Source organism: Eptatretus burgeri, chromosome 1, assembly GCF_056783735.1.
Source record: "Eptatretus burgeri isolate ZD-2024b chromosome 1, Ebu_testis_v1, whole genome shotgun sequence".
Classification (NCBI taxonomy): Eukaryota; Metazoa; Chordata; class Myxini; order Myxiniformes; family Myxinidae; genus Eptatretus; species Eptatretus burgeri.
The window spans coordinates 9,386,819-9,408,840 of NC_140961.1; the positions used below are offsets into that span (position 1 = coordinate 9,386,819).

General features: G+C 44.3%; 1 protein-coding gene across 4 annotated transcripts in view; it reads left to right on the forward strand.

Annotated features, from left to right (window-relative positions):
* LOC147033833 (uncharacterized) overlaps window positions 1-22,022 on the forward strand; it is a 56,517-nt gene that overhangs the window by 26,862 nt on the left and 7,633 nt on the right. For 3 of the 4 annotated variants that reach the window (XR_015055568.1, XM_085871679.1, XM_085871671.1), the window contains one exon: window positions 8,706-8,858. Coding sequence is in view for 3 of the 4 variants with exons in the window: in XM_085871679.1 (XP_085727805.1) it covers window positions 8,706-8,858 (153 nt within the window). In the remaining variant the exon portion in view is untranslated. Of the gene's footprint in view, window positions 1-8,705; window positions 8,859-15,125; window positions 15,311-22,022 lie in introns of those variants that run through there. The other variant, XM_085871688.1, reaches the window with a different exon arrangement.

A 22,022-nucleotide genomic window follows, 5' to 3' on the forward strand; every position in this document is an offset into this window, starting at 1 on the left:
ACGCACACACATTGCTGGAATTATAGATAGATGAGGCATGAAAATGAAACGTGAAAGCTTCTTAAATATCAAAATGGACTTTTTATAAGAAATCTGTTTGTTGTTACAGACCACGAGTGTGTATTCCCTAGAACGGATCTCACTTTCGGCTGACGTTGGATTGGACATGTGATCACATTCACAACACCTTTCGGAACTGGATGCCATACCTTTTTAATGCATTAGGCGATCTTCCGTTTAGGTATTTATGATCGATCTAAGGATAAGCTCATTGATGGTGTTCTTAGGCCTGTTGCCATTGAGCATTGTCCAGAATTTATCCTAATGGACATTGGCGCTCAGCCTCTCAGGGCCAGGATTGTTCAGTCGTAACTTGCAAAGGAAAACATTGTCCATATGTTTTTCACATGTTGTTCACCTGATCTGAATCCCAATGAGCACGAATGATACGCCATGCGGGATGCATTGCAATGACTGGATCAGTTAGGGGATTCTCTTTGACAAAAGTAATATCAACTGGCCCAAGATTGTTGTTTTTTTTTTTTTTCCAGTGATGCGTGTGCAGAATTTTAAGATCTTGGCAGAGTGTTGTCAATGCTGGGGTGGACACAGCAAACATTGAGCCTCAAAGACTCAATGTAAGGCAGCATCCCTGAAAGTATCTTCAAAAGCACTCGGTGCTGGTGTCGCCAGGAATATGCCTGAAAAGCCTGTGAAATATGACCGATTATTACCAAAATTGTCCCATTTCCAATACTAGTATTTTCCTTTTGAAGATTTTTTTTTTCCTCCATGGCCGCGAGTGTTTTTGTCATATTCCTCTCTCTCTCTCTCTCTCTCTCTCTCTCTCTCTCTCTCTCTCTCTCTCTCTCTCTCTCTCTCTCTCTCTCTCTCTCTCTCTCTCTCTCTCTCTCTCTCTCTCTCTCTCTCTCTCTCTCTCTCTCTCTCTCTCTCTCTCTCTCTCTCTCTCTCTCTCTCTCTCTCTCTCTCTCTCTCTCTCTCTCTCTCTCTCTCTCTCTCTCTCTCTCTCTCTCTCTCTCTCTCTCTCTCTCTCTCTCTCTCTCTCTCTCTCTCTCTCTCTCTCTCTCTCTCTCTCTCTCTCTCTCTCTCTCTCTCTCTCTCTCTCTCTCTCTCTCTCTCTCTCTCTCTCTCTCTCTCTCTCTCTCTCTCTCTCTCTCTCTCTCTCTCGTCTGCAGCGCACAGCTGTGGGTTTGCAATATTGCTGGGGAGCGCGACTGTGCAGCTAATAATGCTTCCCGAAACTTCGGGCAGGAATATCTAGAATTTTGCCAGAATGCCGGCGATAGCTCTCCCACTTGATTGAAACACACCGTGGGATCTTTAACGTTCACCAACTAATGGCAGCAGACGGGACATCTGGCTGAATGCCCATCCCAGGGATGGCACACGCATTGTGATGCAACAGCCTGCTCGTGAAACATCAAGATGACACTTTGTAGTTGGGTCAGGATTGGAACCCAGAGTCGACAGTTCACTGAAACACTTTGCCATCAGGATGAACTTGCAATCAATTAATATTGGTGTGTTATTTGGGTTGGCTTCAAGGTATATTGATTTTTATCTCGACCACCGAAGGTGGATGGAGGTTATGTTTTCACCCCTGTTTGTCTGTCTATCTGTCTGTCTGTCTGTTTCTGTCTGCCTGTGATCAGGATAACTAAAAAAGTTATAGACGGATTCAGACTAAACTTGGTGGACAGGTTGGTTGTGTGATAAGGATGAATTGATGAGATTTTCGTGAAGATCCGGATACAAATCCAGATGTGATAATTTTTTTTTTTAATTTTTCAGGTCATTCTTCACTGTTCGAGAGATACTGCCAAAAATGACATATCGCATGATTTTTCAATAATTCCCACTTTGACTTTTGCTCCCTGGAAAAGGCTAACTTAGCAATCATTACAGCTCCTTCATTGTCCAAGCCTCAACTACAGCTTGACATCGTAAAAGAGTCACATTGCTGACAATTGTTCACATGATCAGTAAAGCGAAGAAATCCCAATGGTTTCAATTGTGCTCTTCCGCGCGATGTTTTCAATGGCAGGATTCTTGTTTTTCTTCTGTATTCCGAGCGTCATTTGGAGAGGCAAGAATGATCTTATCAATTCTTCAACTTCAACTTCTTTCTTTTTAGCAGTGAAATTCACATTATGTTTTTCTAGCTGTATTGTGCATCCTGTCCTCCTTTTTTGTATGCCTCATCGAAGCTCGTATGAGAGCTAACACACAACACACAGAAAGGGGGGCATGAGACGAGAGGGGCGGGAGTGGGAAGGACAAAACAGTGGGGAACAGACACTCGGAGATCTGTGGAAGGGAGTGGGATGAGGTGAGGAACATGGGGTATACAAGATGAACATTACATGGACTTTCAGGAAGGAAAGCAGGGAATTTGAAGGAGGTGGGTTTGGGGTGGAATCACGGGGGTAGAAAAGATCGAGGATTTGGATTGGGGATGATAAGAGGTGGTGGGGGACAGCTGTTTTGAAGGCCGGGAGGGAAGAATGGGATTGAACAAAGTGAGGGAGTTTATTCCAAAGGCGGGGAAAAAGGAGGAATGAAAGAGTGAAGGTGAGCAGTGATTCGTGATTTTGGTAGTTTTACCAGAAGGGGGTTGTTGGCGAACCTTGAGGGCCCTACGGAAATATGGGGGGTGGGGACAAATCGCAGACAGAGCAGGGGGGGGGGGGTGAGACCAGAGAGGAGACAGGAGAAGACAGAAAGATCACCGACCTGCCTGTGGTGAGAGAGTGAGAGGCCCAAAGACTCAGCCTCATCGCGGGAGATAACAATAATCCGAAATGCCTTGGTTTCCACAGCGTGACACCGAGAAAGGTGGGAGGCAGGAGCACCAGCCCAGAGGGGATAGCAGTACTCCATCAGGCTGTGGGCGAAAGCTTTGTATGTGGTCAGGAGCTCAGGTGGGCCGAGGAAGGACTTTGCACGGCGGAGGATTCCCAGTCGGCGACTGACTTTGGATGCCAGGTTGGAAATGTGGTTTTCCCAGGAAAGTTCATGGCAGATAGTGAGACCCAGAAGCTTGAAAGAAAGGACTTCTTCCAGTGGATTGTTGAGAACGTGGATGGGGGGGGCGGGGCGTTCCAAACGGTCCTTTTGGAGAGACATTGTGAGAGTGAGATTTGTCAGGATTGATAGACATGTTCCACATGTTGGACGAGTTTGTGATTTTATCCAGATCTGCAGTGAGCGAAGAAGCTGCTGCTTGCCGGTCTGAGGGATGGCAGATGGTACGGCAGAGGGTGGAGTCATCAGCAAAGAGATGAAGAGGATTTTCCAGAGAGTCGGAGAGATCATTGATGAAAACCAGAAAAAGAACAGGGCCCAGAACGTTACCTTGAGGAACTCCAGCCTGGACAGGAAGAGAGGATGAAAGAACTGCGAGGGCCACACGTTGACTGCGACAGGAGAAGTCTGTGAGCCACGAGTGTAGATGGCTTTTGATACTATCGGAAGAGAGTTTGGTGAGCAGGGCAGGGTGCCAGACTGTGTCAAAAGCACACGATATGTCGAGGGAGATTGCTCTGATTTCATGTCCGGCATTGCGGACCTCCATCCATTGTTGGGAGAGCAGAAGCAACATATCCAGGGTAGAGTGACCTGGTCTGAAACCAAATTGATGATCGGAAATCAGGCCATTGGAGAAGAGGAAGGATTTAATGTCTGAAGCGATGATGGATTCCATAACCTTGCTCATGATTGGGAAAAGGCTGTTTGGTCTGTAGTTGCAGGGATCTGTTTTTGCACCTTTTTTATGCAGGGCAGTAATGTTTGCTGATTTCCAAGCAGATGGCAGATGACCTTCAGCAAATGAGAGGGTGATAGAGCAGAGAGAGGGTGAGCAAGAGCAGAGGAGCAGGTTTTTAGGACACGTGGGCTGATCCTGTCTGGACCGGTTGCAGAATCTGAGTTGAGGTTTGACAGCAAGCTCTCCACCTTGTCAGGAGAAAAGGACACAGAGTCCAGGGACGGCTTGGTGTGACTGGGAAAGGTGGGTAGAGAAAGTGATGGGTTTTGGACACAAGATTTTGATGCAAACACTGAGTTTAGGCATTCAGCCTTTTCACGTGCGTTATCTGCAGTGTGGCCATTTGAGGTAAGGGAGGGGATGGAGGGGGAACATACACCAGAAACAGATTTGATTCGCTGCCACCAGGATTTTGAGCAGGGAGAGAGGTTTGAGAGTTCAGACTTGAGATTGTAAAGATGTTTTCTGGCTCTCCTGAGGGTAAATTGAGAGGGTCCTCACTGAGAAATGTGCACAAGATCTTTGTCTGAATTCTGTGCCTGTGAGGATGTTTGCATGCACATTCATGGTCAAGGTCAATTTGAATGTCCATTCACTTCGGGCAACATTGCACTTTTTGTGTTGCTTTCACGTGTGCAATTGTACCAAATATCAAAACGCTGGAAACCCATTCCTTTTGTAAAGGCCTCCATTGTGTGAGGACAAACATGCCATTGGTTGACCTGGTTTTTGTTTTTTTTTTGTCATATTTTGGATACTTTTTGTTGTTTCAAGAATTAAGTTTCTTGGAGGAGCAATAACAAATCACGGATCGGGACATGACAGGAGAAAGAGAGGGGGGAAACACCAACAGCAGAATTGAGGGACAAAATAGAGGGAGACTTGGAGAAATAAAGGAAGAATGAGCAGAGGCTCTACAGAGTGGACAAGGTGGATACAGATGCAGACTCTCAAGAAGGAAAAAAACTGGAAATTTGTAAAGTGTTGGGCTTGGGGATGTTTAACAAGAGTACAAAAGATCATAGTTGCAGATGAAAAGAGCAGCCGTCTTGCAGACGTGGAGGGAAGGATGGGATTGAAGAGAATGTGGAAGTTGGTTCCATAGGTGGGGAAACAAAAGAGGAACGAACAAGTGGATGGTGAGCAGTGTTTCTAGAATTTGGGAGTTTCACCAGAAGGGGGTTACTGGTAAACTATGTTCACCTTGTAGAAACCTGAGAAGGAGGTGGGGGGGACAGGAGGGACATAGCATGGAAAGAGCAGAAGGTGCAAGACCAGAAAGGATGTGGTGGAAAATCGAGAGGGCACCGACGCGCCTGTGTAGTGAAAGGGATAGACCCATCGTCTCAGATTAATCGCAAGAGATTCCAATGATCTTGAAGGCTTCGGTTTCCACGGTGTTGAGCTCTGCAAGGTGTGTAGCAGGGAGGGGTACTCCATCAATACAGGTGAAACTCTTCCTTTTGTGTTCAGAAATCTGTATTTTTGTAATGACCAATACGGAGGTTTCCATATTTTCGTAGGGTGCAATGCTCATGACCATGATTATGTGAATTACCCCCATGGTAGTTTTTTTTTTTTTAATCAGGTATTTTTGTAGAAGTTAGCCGGGTACAAAAACTTGCAAGCTCGTTACCGCGATCAGATGTCTGCCAGGCAGGAGAACGTCTGTCGATGTCGGTAAATACAGAATGTTTACCGACCCCTGCCGGAGCTGGTCGTTAGAACTGTTAATTTTTGACCAATTTTAACCTTCCCCAGGGATTTGCCATGAAATCCGCGCCAAAATGGTTTCTCACGTGCTAAATCTGCAATAGATGGTCACCACAACAAACGTGCTCTCATGGAATAACTGTTTATTATAGGAAGGCACAGCACGATGAAAACGGAGAATCCTGGGACAAAAGATAGAAGGACATGAAAGCGGTCAGATAAATACAGTACACTCGTGATCCGATATGCTGTAATGAAAACCCACTTAATAGAGGAAACATCATGCAATTGAAATGTTGACATGCGCACAACACAGGGTGCCAGGCAAGGTCTTTTGGGCAGACATTATGGCGTTCACAAGTACAGTGTCCACCGAGTAAAGAAATGCGCATAAAACATAAGGGGGAAGTGAATGCTGTGGTCTACACTGGAGCGAGGGCGATTCCGGGAAACCACTCCATTGCATGATCCGTGAGTTTAAAGGGGGTAGTGAACGCTCGGGATTTTGAGGGTGATTACGGGAAACCGCTCCATTACACGACGTGTGAGTTTAAAGAAAACCTCTTCACTGCATGATGTGCGAGTCCATTATATGACCATATCTGGCACCCATCTGTGTCTGTGGACATCCTCCTGCAGTTGGGTTCCCTTCTTCGAGGAGGTTGGTGGCAGGATTTGCACTCAGGCCACCGTAAAACACTTCATTCTGCAAAACGCACAAAGAAAACTGAAAAGCCACTCAGTGGGAGGACCTCCGATGCAGCTGCCCTTCGCAGGGCAGCTCACCGGATGACGGGATTGGGCAAAGCCCACACTTTGATGACGGGAGGCAAAGCACAGGGTAACCTTCCTGGGTCTCATTGCGGTGGGGTGTGTCGGGGTGGTGCTGACGTTTAATCCACCAGACGGCGGTGTCCTCGGGTTAACCCGAGGCGATCCCTTTTGGTGGGAGCCTGGAATGTCCTATCCAAAGAGAAGATGATCAGCTGTCTCTGCTATCATCTGAACTCCAGCGTTTGGACATCGGTATTGCAGCACTCTGAGGTTCCGAGACAGTAAGCTGACTCCCATGTTAATTGAGGTACCACCAGTCAATGAGCCCATTATGAGGCTCAGGATTTGTCACTCCTTGGATGTCATTTCCCTTGTCTCTGGGTATGCTCCGATTGAGGTGAGTGATCTCACTGTGAAGGAGGCATTCTATGCCACGCTCGAGTCTGTGGTTGATCAGTGCCCCAGACGAGATACACTTCTCGTCTTTGGGGATTTCAATGCATTGACTGGCACTGATAGGGATGGTGATAAGACGTGAGTTGGTCCCCGTTGGTCTGGAACTGAGAAAGAGAATAGCATGAAGTTTCTTGACTCTGCAAGAAGTCATGGACAGAGGGTGGCTGGTTCATGATTTCAGCACGTACAGGCTCATCGCTAGACTTGGTGTTCCAAAGCTGGTGGTGTGGCAAAGGAGATTGACCACATGTTCGATGATGGGCGCTGGAGTATGATTCAGAACTGCAGCTTCTGTCGGAATGCTCAGTTCCTCAATACCGACCAAAGGCTGATTATAGCAACTCTGAAGTTGCAGCTTAGAATCCATGAGAATGGTTACATCCCAGCATAGGCTGGATGTTGGTAAGCTCAAGGATTAGAGCGTAGCTGAGGAGTTTGCGAACAGGTTGCGTGGTGATTTGGGGGGTCTGGGTGTTTTGGGGGATCCTGAAGAGTTGTGCTCCTGCCTTCAGGACCACCATCCTTGATGTTGTTAGGGGATGTCGAGGAACCCACCATCAGGCGAAGAAGAACTTTGACTCTCAAGGGACGCTAGATACCATTGACCAGAGTTGTAGGGCCAGACTCAATGGCAGGAATGAGCTGTTCAGGCTGAAAACTGTATGTGCACTGAGGGCGGACAGGGAGACCTAGGTGTGAGTAATCTGTGAAGGGGTCGAGCATCACCTGTGGTCAAGTGATTCTCATCCTGCTTGCAGAGGAATTCGTCCATTGCATTCCTCCAAGCCCATCCCTCGGTGTACTGCAGTTTGAGCGGAGGGTGGTGAGCTCTTGACAGAGGAGTCCGAAGTGAAGGCCTGCTGGGGGTTACTTTGAGCAGCTCTTCCAAGCTGACCCACCAGCTGTTGAGTTGGATATCAGGAGTGTAACTATCCCTATTGCTGACCCTCTAATCAACTTTGAACCACCTTCGTTTGTGGAAACACAGGCTGCGGTGAACCGGTTGAAAGAGGTTAAAGCTTTTGGGATCCGTGGCATGCATGCTGAACTTCTCAAGGCTGTTGGAAATACTGTTCTCATGTCGTTGCATGCAGTTCTGTGTTCTGTCTGGAAAACAAGGGAGATTCACCTCCCCTGGCAGTGATATTCATGTCTCAGCATGTTGTGAGCCAGAGAACAGTAGATGTCTGGGTTGGACCTGGGGTGTCATGGATTCGCTGGATCATGGGGTGTGGCGCTGTCGGTACCTGTGCAGGAGAAAATAAGTCTGAGTCTTTAAGTCCTTGGTGCTTTCAGTCTTTTTCTACGGATGTGGAACTTGGACTCTGACCAGGGATCTGAGATGGAGACTTAATTCCTTTGGGACCAGGTCTCTTCACAGAATCCTTGGCTCTCACTGGTCAGACTTTGTCTCCAACGAGCGGTTGGTGAGAGAGACTCAAATGATATTTCTTACCTGCATAGTCCATCAGCGTCAGCTGTGGCTGTATGGACATGTGGCTCGTTTTCCTGATGCTGATCCTGCTCACCAGATTATCTCAGTGAGGGAACCTCGTGAGTGGAGGAGGCCAATGGGCCGACCACCTGCCTCCTGGTTGCAGCAGGCTGATCGGCATCTCAAGGAGATGGGGATGGGCCAGGCATCTGCCTGGGGGTTGGCCAGATGGAGGCCCCTGGAGTACCGGCGGAAAGTGGACGCAGCGACGCGCTGCTCATGTTCCCATGTTCCCATACCTGACCTGACCTGACCTGTCCTGGATTGCTTGTTTTTGTGATCATCAGAGCTCCGTACATTCTTGCCTGGTGTCGAGTTATTTCCGTTTATTTTGGACTGCCCATGCTATATAATTTGCATCATCTCGGTGGACCTTTAAGATATTAAGGTGCAGACATAATATTGTCGATTTGCACGTCCAGTATCCCAATCGGATTCTGATATTTTGCTGATGTTTGTCTATTCTTTATTGTGTGACAGACCTTACCTGGCTGAATGTGGAGAGAGCATTGTCATTACACAACGATCTTCACGGCAAGATTGTACTTTTGGATTTCTTCACTTATTGCTGCATTAACTGCTTGCACATTCTACCGGATCTCCAAACACTGGAGCGCTGCTGGAAAGATACAGGTGCTGTGTTTTTTGTTTTTTTTTTGTTTTTTTTTTTCCACGACCCTTTATGTTACCCTCTGGTGCATTGTTACAGGCCCTGAAAGCAAAGAGAGATTGACGTTGGTGCACTGTCAATGAGTTACTGAGGAGTGGAACCTTCCGTGCGACATTTCCCATTGATTATGTGATGTTTAACTCGATTTTGTAGAAATGTCATATCCCAGGTCCATTTTCGTTCCCAATTCCCATACACTCAATATATCGTGTGATTGTACAAATGAGTTAATGATGAGAATTAGAAATATTCCCACTTTCTTCGTTTTGCTCTTTAGCTGCTCCACTCGTCTTTCTGGTGTTCCTTCAGATTTTATGGAATCTCTTAACCCCCTCCCGAATACATTCATTTTCCATATTTTGAGCCGCAGTTTTTTTATTTAATCTTTTTGCAGAGATGCTGGTTTTGGGTTTTTGTCATGCCTCCATTTCATTTTTACCAAGGCATTCCTTTGGTTATTTTATGATGATACTAGCAGGCGTACCCGGCATTGCTCGGCAACGCCAATTTAAATGATAATACTAGTCTGAATATGATGATGGTTCACGAGCGGTATTTGACGATGTAGATTGTTTCAGAAGTCAAGGATGAGACAATGTGATAATTTTTGACCAAGTTATAAAAATGATCAACATGATGTGGTACGAGTGACGGGTTATTAGCTGCAAAATGTCGAAAACCCTGTTTCGTTCAACAACTTTCAAAATTTGACCTTTGCATAACCTTTAAACGTCACAAAACAATGTTGTGGACATTAAAATAAGGAAACAGGATATGTACCATAGCTTATTGGAGTTAGTTCGTCGAAGAAGGTCGAAAACCCGGTTCGATTCCCACAACTTTGAAAATTTGACCTTTGTGGCCTTTAAAGGTCAAAGGTCAAGGATTATGACCTTTGGTGCAAAACTTCCTCCGGAACATTCCAGGAACAATATAACGTCATATCGGCTATATGGCATTTCACACTCTTCGGATTATCCATACTTTGATGAAATCAGCATAAAAACAAACTTGAAGGGGGCGCCACGGGCAAGGTGTTCGAGATGGAGCAAAATGGTTTCAAGACTTTAGGTGGGGAATGACCTCAAGATTATGCATAAAAAATATTGTCATCCTAGCTCTCAAAGTTTGGGCGGTCGTATGATTTTTATGTCAAAATTCGCAATTTTCTAAGTTTTTGACCTTGTGACCTTGACCTTGGGATGAAAATGAAAAATCGGACGACGACAAGTTTTAGATAATTCATTTTGCTATTCAAATACCGAAGAACCCATTCCATTCAGTCAATTCCCTTGGAGAAGATAGATTTTTAATCCGACTACCCCCTAAAAATGGTTATTTTTTGGGGCGTGGCTCCACCCACAATGGGCGTAGCACCATCTCATCCAGGAAAACACAACTAGACATTGATATCGAACACGTAACCAAGTTTCATCAAGATCGGATCAAAGTCCACGGAGTTATGCTCTGGACAGACAGACACACAGACATAACGAATATAGTGTTCACTATGGCTGGCGCTCGTGAACCAATTACTTGTCCATCAGTTTGTTTATAAGCCTTGAAAAGTCAGGCAAAAAACCAAAAGTCTTTAAAAAAAAAATGAAATATCACTATTTTCTTTCCTCTGCATTTGAGAATGAACGTTCCTTCATTGGGTAGTGTATGTGAGAGCTGCTGCGACCGCTGTGCATTACCTCGTTTGAGTTGTTCTCAAAATGTACTTTTGTTTGCTCAAAACGGAACCATTATTTAATGACGGAAGATGCATTGTTCAATCTTCACATTTACATCAGAGGCCGATAAACAATCAGAGCAATATGCAGCGAATAAGATAGCGGCGATCTCTGGACGGCTGGAGGGAAAGGGGTGGCCTGGCTAATGGACGGTACTTCTGATGCTGGGGAGAGAGGGGAAGGCGTGGCCTGTAGAATTGGTGGTGCTTGCGACCCACCCACACACCCCATCCCACACATCCACCCACTCACAGACACGAACTCAGCTTTATATATTAGATAAACACATTTAAACTATTGTATCCGAGGTTTATCTGTTTGATTGTTAAGCTCTCTTGCAACCTTATGAATGTTTTCCTTTTTTTCACGCATTCAGAATGAGGGTACTGCTCGCAGTCTTTCTGACCAATGTGGACAACCACAAGTCAGCCAAATACCTCTGTGTTGCATTCAACAACGTAGCTTTTGGAGTTTCATGGAAGATCATGTGAAGAATAAGATTCATTCAGGGCTCATGTCATTGGGAAGTGAGTGGGGGTGGATTACCGGAGTGGGAGAGTTTTGCCACAATGGAGGGAAGAGAGGGCTTCATTGGGGGAGAGTGGCTTTTGGTTGGGGGGGGAGGGTGAGAGGATGCCTTCTTTTGGGGGAGGGTGGGTCGCTTCATTTAGGGTTGAGGAGGATGGGTGGGGGGGGGGGGTTAGAAAGGTCATAATTTCACAGGTCATAACAACTTCGAATTGCGAACATACCCTGTGGGAGTTCATTCGTACAACTCTCAGGTGAGCGATAGCACGGACGACAGATAGTTTTGAAATTTGGTAAGATTTCCATCGCATCAGAAAAAGAAACCAGAACACCTCGCAAGAGTGAGGCTAGTTTCATATCATCATTTGCGACTTAATTTTGCGTTGGGCATCGCCCAGTACATTGATTTTTTTTTTTTTTTAATAACAATTTTAAGAAAATGGGGCGAAAAGGCCGGAATCGCACTTTGGGCTCAGTTAATGCCTGGGGAATGGTCTCTAGAATATAGCTGTCAAGTTTGGTTTGGTTCCATTTACGAACAACCGAGAAATAGAAATTTTTTAAAAATGGGCCGAGAGGGCCGTTTGTCAGCCCAAAGGACCATAATCTCACTTTGGGCCCAGTTAATGCCTGCAGAGTGACCTCAAGAATATACCTGTCAAATTTGGTTTGGTTCTGTCCACTAATAACCGAGAAATAACAATTTTAAGAAAATGGGCCAAAACGGGCCGTTCCTCTGCCCGAAGGGCCGCAATCGCACTTTGGGCTCAGTTACTGCATGAGCATATGTGTCTAGTACATGCCTGTCAATTTTTATCGAATTCTGTTCACAAATAATGGAGACATAGACGTTCAAATGAATTGTACACAAGAAAGAGAGAACGTGAGCGGCGCTTCGACCTCGTGGGGTGAAAGACCCCACGGGGTAAAAACCTGCTTTGCTGCCGTTGCACATCCTCTCTCTGCTCTTTTTACCTTGTCATTTGCGCTCAGTCATCCTCCATCCATCCATCCATCCATCCATTGCGATCATACTCTATGGAGAGCGTTGGTGCTGCCGAAGCAGTCTCCTTGGCTATTGGGCACAATCCTGGACGGGTCGCCACTCTGACACAGGATACCAACAAGCTGGCACTCATTTTGCCGACCTCGGAAGGATGACAGGCAGAGTCAACCCCACCTGGTGTTAATTCAATGAAAGTGGGATTTGAATTCAGGATTCTAGGATCCCAAGCCCACCACCCCAACCATTAAGCCAACACCAGGCATGTCATCTTCCATGTGCTTGGAAATCAGCCAACATCACACTAAAAAGGTGCAAAAACCAATCCCCTTCACTCCAGACCTATCAGCTTACTTCCACTCATCAGGAAGGTCATGGAATCCAGCATCGCAGTTTACATGAAATCCTTCCTTTTCTCCAACGGCCTCATCTCAGATCACCAATTGGGATTCAGACCAGGTCACTCTATCTTGAACATGCTGCTTTTATTCTCCCACCAATGGAAGGAGGTCTTCAATGTCAGGTACAAGATCGGTGCCATCTCTCGAAACATATCTCAAGTTTTCAATTCAGTCTGGCATCCAGCCTTGCTCTCCAAACCCTCTGCCAATTGCATCCAAGGCCAACTCCACACATGGCTTTCTAAATTCCTCTTCTCCCTCAGCAAACATGTGGCTCTCAATAGATTCCTTTCATCTCCTCTCCTTGTGAAGGTTGGAGTGGCCCCAATGCATTATTCTCGACCCAGTCCTATTCCTAATCTTCATGAACAATCTGACTCTTTGGAAAATCCTCTTTATGCATTTTCTGATTGCCCCACCCTCTGATATGACATCCCTCATCGTCAGGCAGGCAGCAATCTCTTCTTCAGTCCTTGACAAAATCATGAGCTGGTCAATCACTTGGGATATGTCTTTCAATCCGCTCTCTCGCTCTCTCGCTCTCTCCGAAAGGACTATATGGCCAACACTTCTCCCTATTTTCTTAATAATCCTTTTAAGGAAGTTCAGCCACTCAAATTCCTGGGTCACACAACCCACCACGATCTTTCTCGGGGAAGCCACATTTCTGAGTTTGCTGCCAAAGCCAGTTTGCCAACTGGGCATCCTCTGTCATACTCCGATCCACCTGCACGGCCTCCCCTCTGGGCTGGTGCCTGTGCCTCACACCTTTCTCAGCTCGATGCCGTTTAAACCAAGGCCTTCAACATTATTGGAATATCTCTCAATGAAGCTGAGTCTGGGCCAATCACTTTCCCATTACGGACAGGTTGGTGGTCTCTCTTTCTTCTATCGCCTTATTACCCTCGTCAAAGGAGAGGGTATTGTATTTGGGTCCATTTTTGTGTTTGTTTGTCTGTTTTCTCTTTTCTGTTTGTTTGTCCACACAGAACTTTTGTGTTTTTTCCGCAACCGCTTGACGGATTGAGAGGAAATTTTCACCAGTGGTGCGACTACTCATGTAGGTGCGAATGATAATTATGACATCGTAGATCACGTGGTGTGGCAGCCATATTGGAAAAACGGAATATCTTTGGACCTCTGTATCTCTGAAACTGCAACAAGGAAAAAATTGAAACTAGGCACATAGCAAGGGCTCCTTATTGGGAATGAGTTCCATTTTTTTTTAAGACACCATCGGTGCCCTCGTTATGACGTCATAATTGCATATATAGAACGGCGGCGCATCCGAACAGGATGAAAAATTTTGAGGGTCATCTAGGGATAAAATGGTCCATAGAAAAAGAATTCATTACGTCATCGGTCATGTGATTCGGCAGCCATATTCTAAAAAAAAAACCTTTCAAAAATCGTCTCTGAAGTGGGCGAACAAATTGAGGCGAAACTTTACACGTATGACCGCCTGTCTGTGAAGAACAAAAGGTTCACACATGTGATATCATGGGTCATATGGTTGGCAGCCATATTGGATTTACCCGAAAACCTATAAAAATACACCACTTAAAAGAAGTCCTGGCGAGGGTCTGCAATCCCTGATTGCTCTTTTTCTTGTTTATGGTCTTGCATCCTCTGCTCTTCACTCTTCACTAACCCTAACCCCATCCCCCCCAACCCCCAAACCCATCTCCATTCAAATATCCAGTTTTTCCTCCTTAGAGTTTGCTTCTGTATCCATCTTATCCAAGTCATGCGTCCTCCCCTACCCAGGCATTCTTCCCCACATCCGTCATTTGTCAGTTTTCTTCTATTTTCTCCTTCAACTCTGCTGTTGGAGTTTCCACGCTCTGAAGTTTCCTGACAGCGTGGGCAGCACATTTGATTGGTCAAGATGATGTAATTGCTGTAATATTTTGTCCAAGGACTGCTAAACTAAATGTTTTTGGAAGTGCCAACAAGACAATTTCTGTTCAAGTATATAATTCAATTGAAATAAAATAAACGTTTCATAAGTTGCAGGGGGAAAAAAAACCCCCTTTTTTTTCCAAGCGTTTACCGCCGTTGATGCAGAGTCTCTTACACATCCTTGTTAGGATGTGTATATATATATATATATATATATATATATATATATATATATATATATATATATATATATATATAAATATATATATATATATATATATATATATATATATATATATATATATATATATATATATAAATATATATATATATATATATATATAAATATATATATATATATATATATATATATATATACATACACACACACATATGAAGGTGGACACTTCGAGACCTGGAATAGCTCCGTTCCACCTTCCGAAACCCACCCACATGTGCAGATCACAGCCAACAACTGCAACTTATCCACTAATGTGTTATTCAAAAAGGAGAAAATGGCACCGCAGAACAAAGGCTATCAATTTAAATCGTGCTTTGTTTGTGCTTTTCTTCGTTCCATTGGTTCTCCCGATACATTGCGACTGACAAGCACGCCATTATACTTGACTACTGTAACACTTAGGAACAATACCCCTACAGGACACTGCATGCAGGGACTTTCACATCACATCATGCTCGGTCGTTATCCTGTGAGGAGGAAATGGAAATGTCGCAATTATCGTGGAAAATGGTGTCGAAGCAGGAGATTAGGTGCACATTGGAGGAGTCTTACTTTTCAGGTAATGACCCCACCACGACGAGCATACTAATAGTATCGGCAACATACAGAGACGAAGAACATGACACTGTACGTTGCACACTTGTTACTGCCATGATCTGGCGGACATTCTAAAAGCCATTTTCTCAGATAATGTTATGGGTTGTCCTTGTCTCAGCATTACTACTAAATGACTGAGCCTGCACTACTGAGCTTTCTGCAAACAAAGCCTTTCTATTGCCTGTGATGTTTCCATACTTCATATTTTTTTACCAGGATATTGATAAAAGTTCATCAACCAGTGTCTTCATCAGTGTTTCCTTTTTATCTTGTAATTCTAAGTGAAATTTGGGCAATTAACGAGTAATAAGAGAAGGCACTGATTGATTTCACCTTACCTTGAGAATGCAGAGTGTGGTTCGTGATATTTTCCCATTTGAAGCATTGTATAATCTTCTTTGACTCAAAATTGCTTTCGATGTGCAGTTGGATCGTGGTTTGCCTGATTTTGAATAGGACTTACAGTATATGTTCAAGGAAGATTGGATGTGGGTGGACATTTGGCTCATCATCCCTGTTCTTTACCCAAACTCCATTGTTTGATCAGTTTCCTTACCTTCTGTGTAATAATTCGATTTTCATCATTAATTTGATTTGACTTGACATCTCCTTCCCTTTACATCTTCAAGTTGTCCCTTGATGAAAAAATATGAAGCGTGCCATCGTGCAATTTAAGTTTCGGTGATTTCGTGGATGCGGCTGTCCAGCGTGGATCGTGGGGAATTTTTATGATGAGAGAATTATGAATGAAGATATTTTTTTGCTGAACTTTCAACTCTTTGTCTTGTTCTAGACTCCCGAAAAGGATCTAAGCACACAAGCACTGAGTTTCAGGATATTGAGGTTGGAAATTGTGCATCCTTAGGAGTTCCCGACCCTTCCTGGCAGACCTGTTGTGTACTGTCATTTGCCAAACATTATCATGGCTCCTTTATCCTGGCGAGCCAAGTGCAATTGTTATCACCACAATAAAAAAAAAACGGGGATATTTTAATCGGCTCCGTCTGTCCGTCTGTCCATCTGTATGTCATGCTATCTCCTCCTAAATGGTTGTGAAGAAATTCAACAAACTTGTATTTATGGTCACCACATCCCAAGAAGGTGTGAGAGCAGTCTCATTTTTGGCCCTGGCCTCCTGGGGTGGGGTCAAGAGGTCAATTTCAAAAAATGCAATTACAGGCACATTTTAAAACATTTTTAAATGAAAGCTTGTACAGTATATGCAATCAACATTGGGGGATGCATGAAATACAGTATGTAACGATTATTTGGGGATTTGACCTAAGCCTGGTGTTGGCTTAGTGGTTAGGATGGTGGCTTGGGATCCCAGGGTCCTGAGTTCAAGCCCCGTTGGCTGCTGAATTAACACCAGGGGGTTGACTCAGCCTGTCATCCTTCCGAGGTCGGCAAAATGAGTGCCGGTGTACTGGTCCCGGTGTATGCCCCGGTTAGAATAGGTGTACCATATCCCTGTGTGTCGAAAGAGGCGACCAGGGTTGGCGTCAGGAAGGGCATCCAGCCATAAAACATTGCCTCAAGAAAAAGCCAAACCCCCTGCACAGCAGGGAAAAATGGCTGTAAAAACGGTCATTTGGGGATTTGACCCCACTTCATGCCCCAGGGGCTGAGAATTTGTGGTCATATGGTCAAAATGGGAGAAATTTTTGTTTTTTAACTCAAAATTTGACATTGGATCATTCTTGGTGGAACTTTATGCCATCTTTCAACTTTGCTTTAGGTGGGAAGCGTGGGGATTTGTTATGGAGTGCCATCGACTTTGCTCTCGTTTCGAATGCAGAAGGATTGTCCTCCGGCTTGTTTTTTTGTGTGAAGGTGGTCATTTGGTGTATGATTTATCTTTGTGTGTCCAGTGGCTTCCAAATTCAATTTGCCAAATGGATTAGGATGGTGTTTCAGCGCCTAAGTTACGTGACTCAACTGCAGGATTTCACCAATAAGTGAAATTCATTACTCTACTTCATCCGTTGTTGGAATGCATGGTTCTTGCTAGTCTGGCTGTCCGTTTTTGAGTCTCGACAATGTATACAGCTGGACCATTGAGTATTGCTGTTTTGGTTCCAGCAGTGGCAAGAGAAGCAGACTCATCTCCCCTTGGACATTCAGAAATGACAGAACAGGAAGAACATGCCGCATCTGTAGAAATTGAGTACACATTGGAGGTCCCTTGCCCAACACTCCCCGTGTGTGCTGTCGGGGAGGATTAATCTAAACAACTGATGACTGCTCTCATGTTAGTAGGGTAGAGGTTAGATTGGGCTGAAGAAGTGGTTTGTTCAAGACAGACATGGAAGTGGTTGCACAATGGATGATGATTTTGAGACTTCGCCGTGAGACTTGAGAGGTGAACGGAAGGTGACCAAAAAACCCCCTTGAAGGTCCTGGCCTCTAAGCATTCCACTATGGGTCAGGAAGAGGTGTTCCTCGGTTATGGTGGTTAGTATCACGGAGGTCACCTTGGCAACCTGATGCGGTTGCCATGTCTCAGTCTGTGTGGAGTAGATTCCCCGGTATGTGCATCTCTGCATTGTTATCCCGATGCTTTTTGAAAAATAACGGCGGCATATTTTAATCGGCTCCGTCTGTCTGCACGTCTATCTGTCCGTCTGGCCGCCGTCCGTCACGCTATCTCCTCCTCAAGTGTTGTGCAGAAATTCACCAAACTCGGTAGTTATGATCACCACATGGCAAGAAGGTCCGAGAGCAGTATCATTTTTGGCCCTGACCCGAGGGGCCCTGGGGTGGGGTTAAAATGTCATATAAAAATTCAATTACTGGTATATTTGAAAACATTTTTTTCATTAAACTTTTACATGCAATCAACATTGGGGGACGCCTGAAATATGACCGTTTTTTTTGGATTTTGACCCCTGGTTCATTCCCCCAGGTGGTGGAGACTCGGGCTCACAGGTGTGAAAACGTGGAAAAGAAAATTTAAACTCAAAATTTGATTTTGGGTCATTCCTGGTCAAACTTTTTACCATATTTCGACGTTGCTTTAGGTGGGAAGGGTGGTGATTTGCGGTGGCATGCCATCGACTTCACTCGGGTTTGGAGTGCTTGTGTAAATGAGAGGAAATCCACCATCGTATCCATACAGATCCACCAGTTCGATACAGATATTTCCCTTTAGTAAGAGTGTTCCTTGCAGCAGTGGCTTTATGACAGGTGATGGAGGGTTCGGGGAGGGAGTGTTGGGTAAGAGTGTGTTTTCTTGTGTGGGAGTCCTAAAGTGTGCCTTTATTGTTTAGGAGCTTGTTATTGATGTGTACATGTAGCTCTTAAAAATCTCGGTTGTTGCTTGCTCCTGTTGATATCCATCCTTATGGTGGAAGCAGTGCATAACATGCTGTCTACGCATTGAACGATGCGCACAAGTCGGTGTCCAAATTTGCATATCTATTTCCTGGCTGTCTTTCTTCCCCTTTAGCTGTTCATGGTGTCGACTTGGCAGGCAACATGCTCTAATTAAAACACGAGAACACGAACACACTCACACATTATACTTTTAAAAGGCAGTATGTTCAAAGGTGCATCATGTTCTTTTTGAAGATCTTTGATAATTGTTTGTTGTTCTTCCATCATTCATCAAAGCCGGCACACCTGCGGGATAATTGGCTCCGCAATTCAAAGCCCACAGCCCCTTCAATATTTTCTTCAACGACATTGAATGAGCCGACATTGAAATGGCAATTTATCATCCCTCCTTTCCGCTGAAGTCCATATACTGTTGCCCTAAGTGGGAGGATGGCAGCTATCTCGAATGCCACAAAGCTGTAACATTTTATACAAGACGTTTTCATTAAAATTATGTAATATTTTTATTTCATTGTTTTCATAAATATGTTTGCTTTTATCTTATTGCAATATAATGAATTGTTTGCTATAATTCTAAAGAGAACTAGAGTTCGGAGGCCCATCACCATCCGGTGCATTAAACTAAAATGATAAACGTAAGGCAAGCGTGCCACTGTGAGTTGTGTTATATTTGCCACCACATCTAGTCAGTATACAATAATTCTTACTGCTATTATTAGCTCACCTGGACTTTATTCAGTTGAGTTTATGCGATTGAGTATTGTCCGGAGGTGAGTGAGTGAGTGTGTGAGTCGGTCAGTCTGTGACCACTACAGTCATTATCGCTTGAACCAAACACACGATTTTGATGAAACTTGACCACAAGCTTCAAATCTGATCCCTAACGAAGGTATATTGACCGCATCAAAATCTGTGCTCATTGGTGGTGTCTATGGGGGTTTTTTTGACCCTCCCCCCTCAAAAATAGTTATTTGCTCTCTTCTCCGAAACTACACATATGATTTTGATGAAACTTGACCACAACCTTCATCACCCGTGATATACCAAAATTTGTTCGTGGCATAAAAAAAAAATCAGGGTTGAAGGGGGTTTGTGGGGGTTTGAGTGACTGTTGCTCCTGATGCAGGTGAGCTTCAGGACAGTCGATCCAATTTTTACAGCTACTACAGTTACTGCCACTACTTTTTTAAACAGAGTCTAGGCTCATGGAGGAGCTAGAACATAGAATCGATCAGGACCCAATAGACCAAGCAGAAGGAGTGGGGGAACACACAACAGCAGGGCCGAGTTACAAAATTGAGAGCAACTTCAAAGATATTGGATGTGAGGAAGAAGGAGGACTCGGGAGGACACGGGGTGGACAAAATGGATACAGAAGCAAACTCTCAGGAAGGAAAACCATAAAGTTGGAAAGAGGTGGGCTTGGGGAGAGTTGGTCAAAGCAGAGATGGAAGAGGCATGCCAACTCGGCGAGTAGGCCGGACTTTCACAGGGACAAAAAATTTGAGTCAACACAACCACAGAACCTTCAGAAAGTATTCACACTCTTTGACTTTTTCACATTTTGTTGTGTTACAGCCTGAATTTAAAATGGATTAAATTGAGAAGTTTTTTTTTGTCACTAATCGACACATCATAACCCACAATGTCAAAGTGGAATTTTTTTTGATAAATTTTAACAAATTTATCAAAAACGAAAAGCTGAAATTTCTTGAGTCAAGAAATATTCAACCCCATGCTATGACACTCCAAATTGAGCTCAGGTGCATCCAATTTCCTTTGATCATCCTTGAGATGTCTCCACAGCTTGATTAGAGTCCAGGTGTGGCCAATTTAATTGACTGGACATGCTTTAGAAAGGAACACACCTTTCTATATAATGTCCCACGGATGACAGTGCATGCCAGAGCAGAAACTCTACCATAAAGTCCAAGGAACTGTCTGCAGAACTCTGAGATAGAATTGTGAGGATGCATATACTATTGGTCAAAAGTTTTATAACACCCCTATTTTTCGAGTTTTTACTGAAATTTAAGCAGTTTAATGTTTCAATGTACTCTGAAATTAAAGCAGAGAACAAATAAACAATTGCAGATAAAAAAAAAAGAAATCATGGAATCGTTTTGTTGAACAAAATTTAATCAAAATCTTTGACTCATCAAAGTAGCCACCTTTTGCAGAAATAACAGCTGAACATACTCGTGGCATTCTTTCGACGATGGAAATTGAATATTGTTCGGAAAATTCTTCCCAACACTATTGCAGAAGTTCCCACAAATGTGTTGCACTTGTCGGTTGCTTTGCTTTCACCCTTCTGTCCAGTTCATCCCAATCAGCTCAATGGGGGGTAAGTCTGGAGACTGTGCTTGCCATTCCATGATTTGAAGCCTAACGTCTTGTTCTTTTTTCTAAGGTAGTTCTGACACAGCCTGGAGGTATGTTTTGAGTCGTTATCTTGCTGCAGGATGAACCCCTGACCAACTAGGCGTAGACCAGAGGGTATTGCGTGGCGCTGCAAAATGCTGTGGGAGCCCATTTGGTTCAGGGTGCCAGTCACTCTGTACAAGTCGTCGACTCAGGATCCAGCAAAAGAGACCGAGATCATCACACTTCCTCCTCCATGTTTGACAGTTGGTGTCACACACTGAGGAACCATCCCTTCACCTACTCGACGGCGTACAAAATCCCTCCGTGATGAACCGAAGATTTCAAATTTTGATTAATCGGTCTGTAAGACCTTCTTCCAGTTTTCCGTAGTCCACTGCTGGTGCTTCATGTCCCAGACAAGCTTTTTTTTCTTATTTTGCCATCTTTGCAATGGCTCTTTTACTGCCACTCGACCGGTCAAACCTGCAGCTCGAAGTCTTCTCTTCACAGTTGAAACTGAGACTTCCTCACTTCGACCAGTGTTAAGCTGTGTTTGAAGCTGCTGGTCCTGTGAGCCGCCTATCACGCAAGCTGTTGACTCTCAGAAACTTGTCTTCTGATTGTGTTGTGGCTTTGGGTCTGCCAGACCTCTTCCTGTCAGAGTTTCCTCCAGTTTCCATGTGCCTTTTGATGGTGAAGGAAACTGTACTCACTGACACCTTGGCTTACTTTGCAATTTCTCCAAAGGAAAGACCTGCACTTTTAAGGGTTACTAGATGACCCGTGAACCCGTTGGGTTCCCGTTGTGACAGCGGTTGATGAAAAAAATCATTAAAAAAAAAAAACATAAAAGATATCTCCAGTGAACTATACTGCTGAGGTTGTTTGCATTGATCAAATAATCCCGAGGAGTACTTGACTAAATCGTGAATTGATTTTTTAATAATTTTTTTCGTTTTCCGATTTGAACGAAACTTGATATTGTGCGTCAATGTGAAAAAAAAAAAACAACGGAG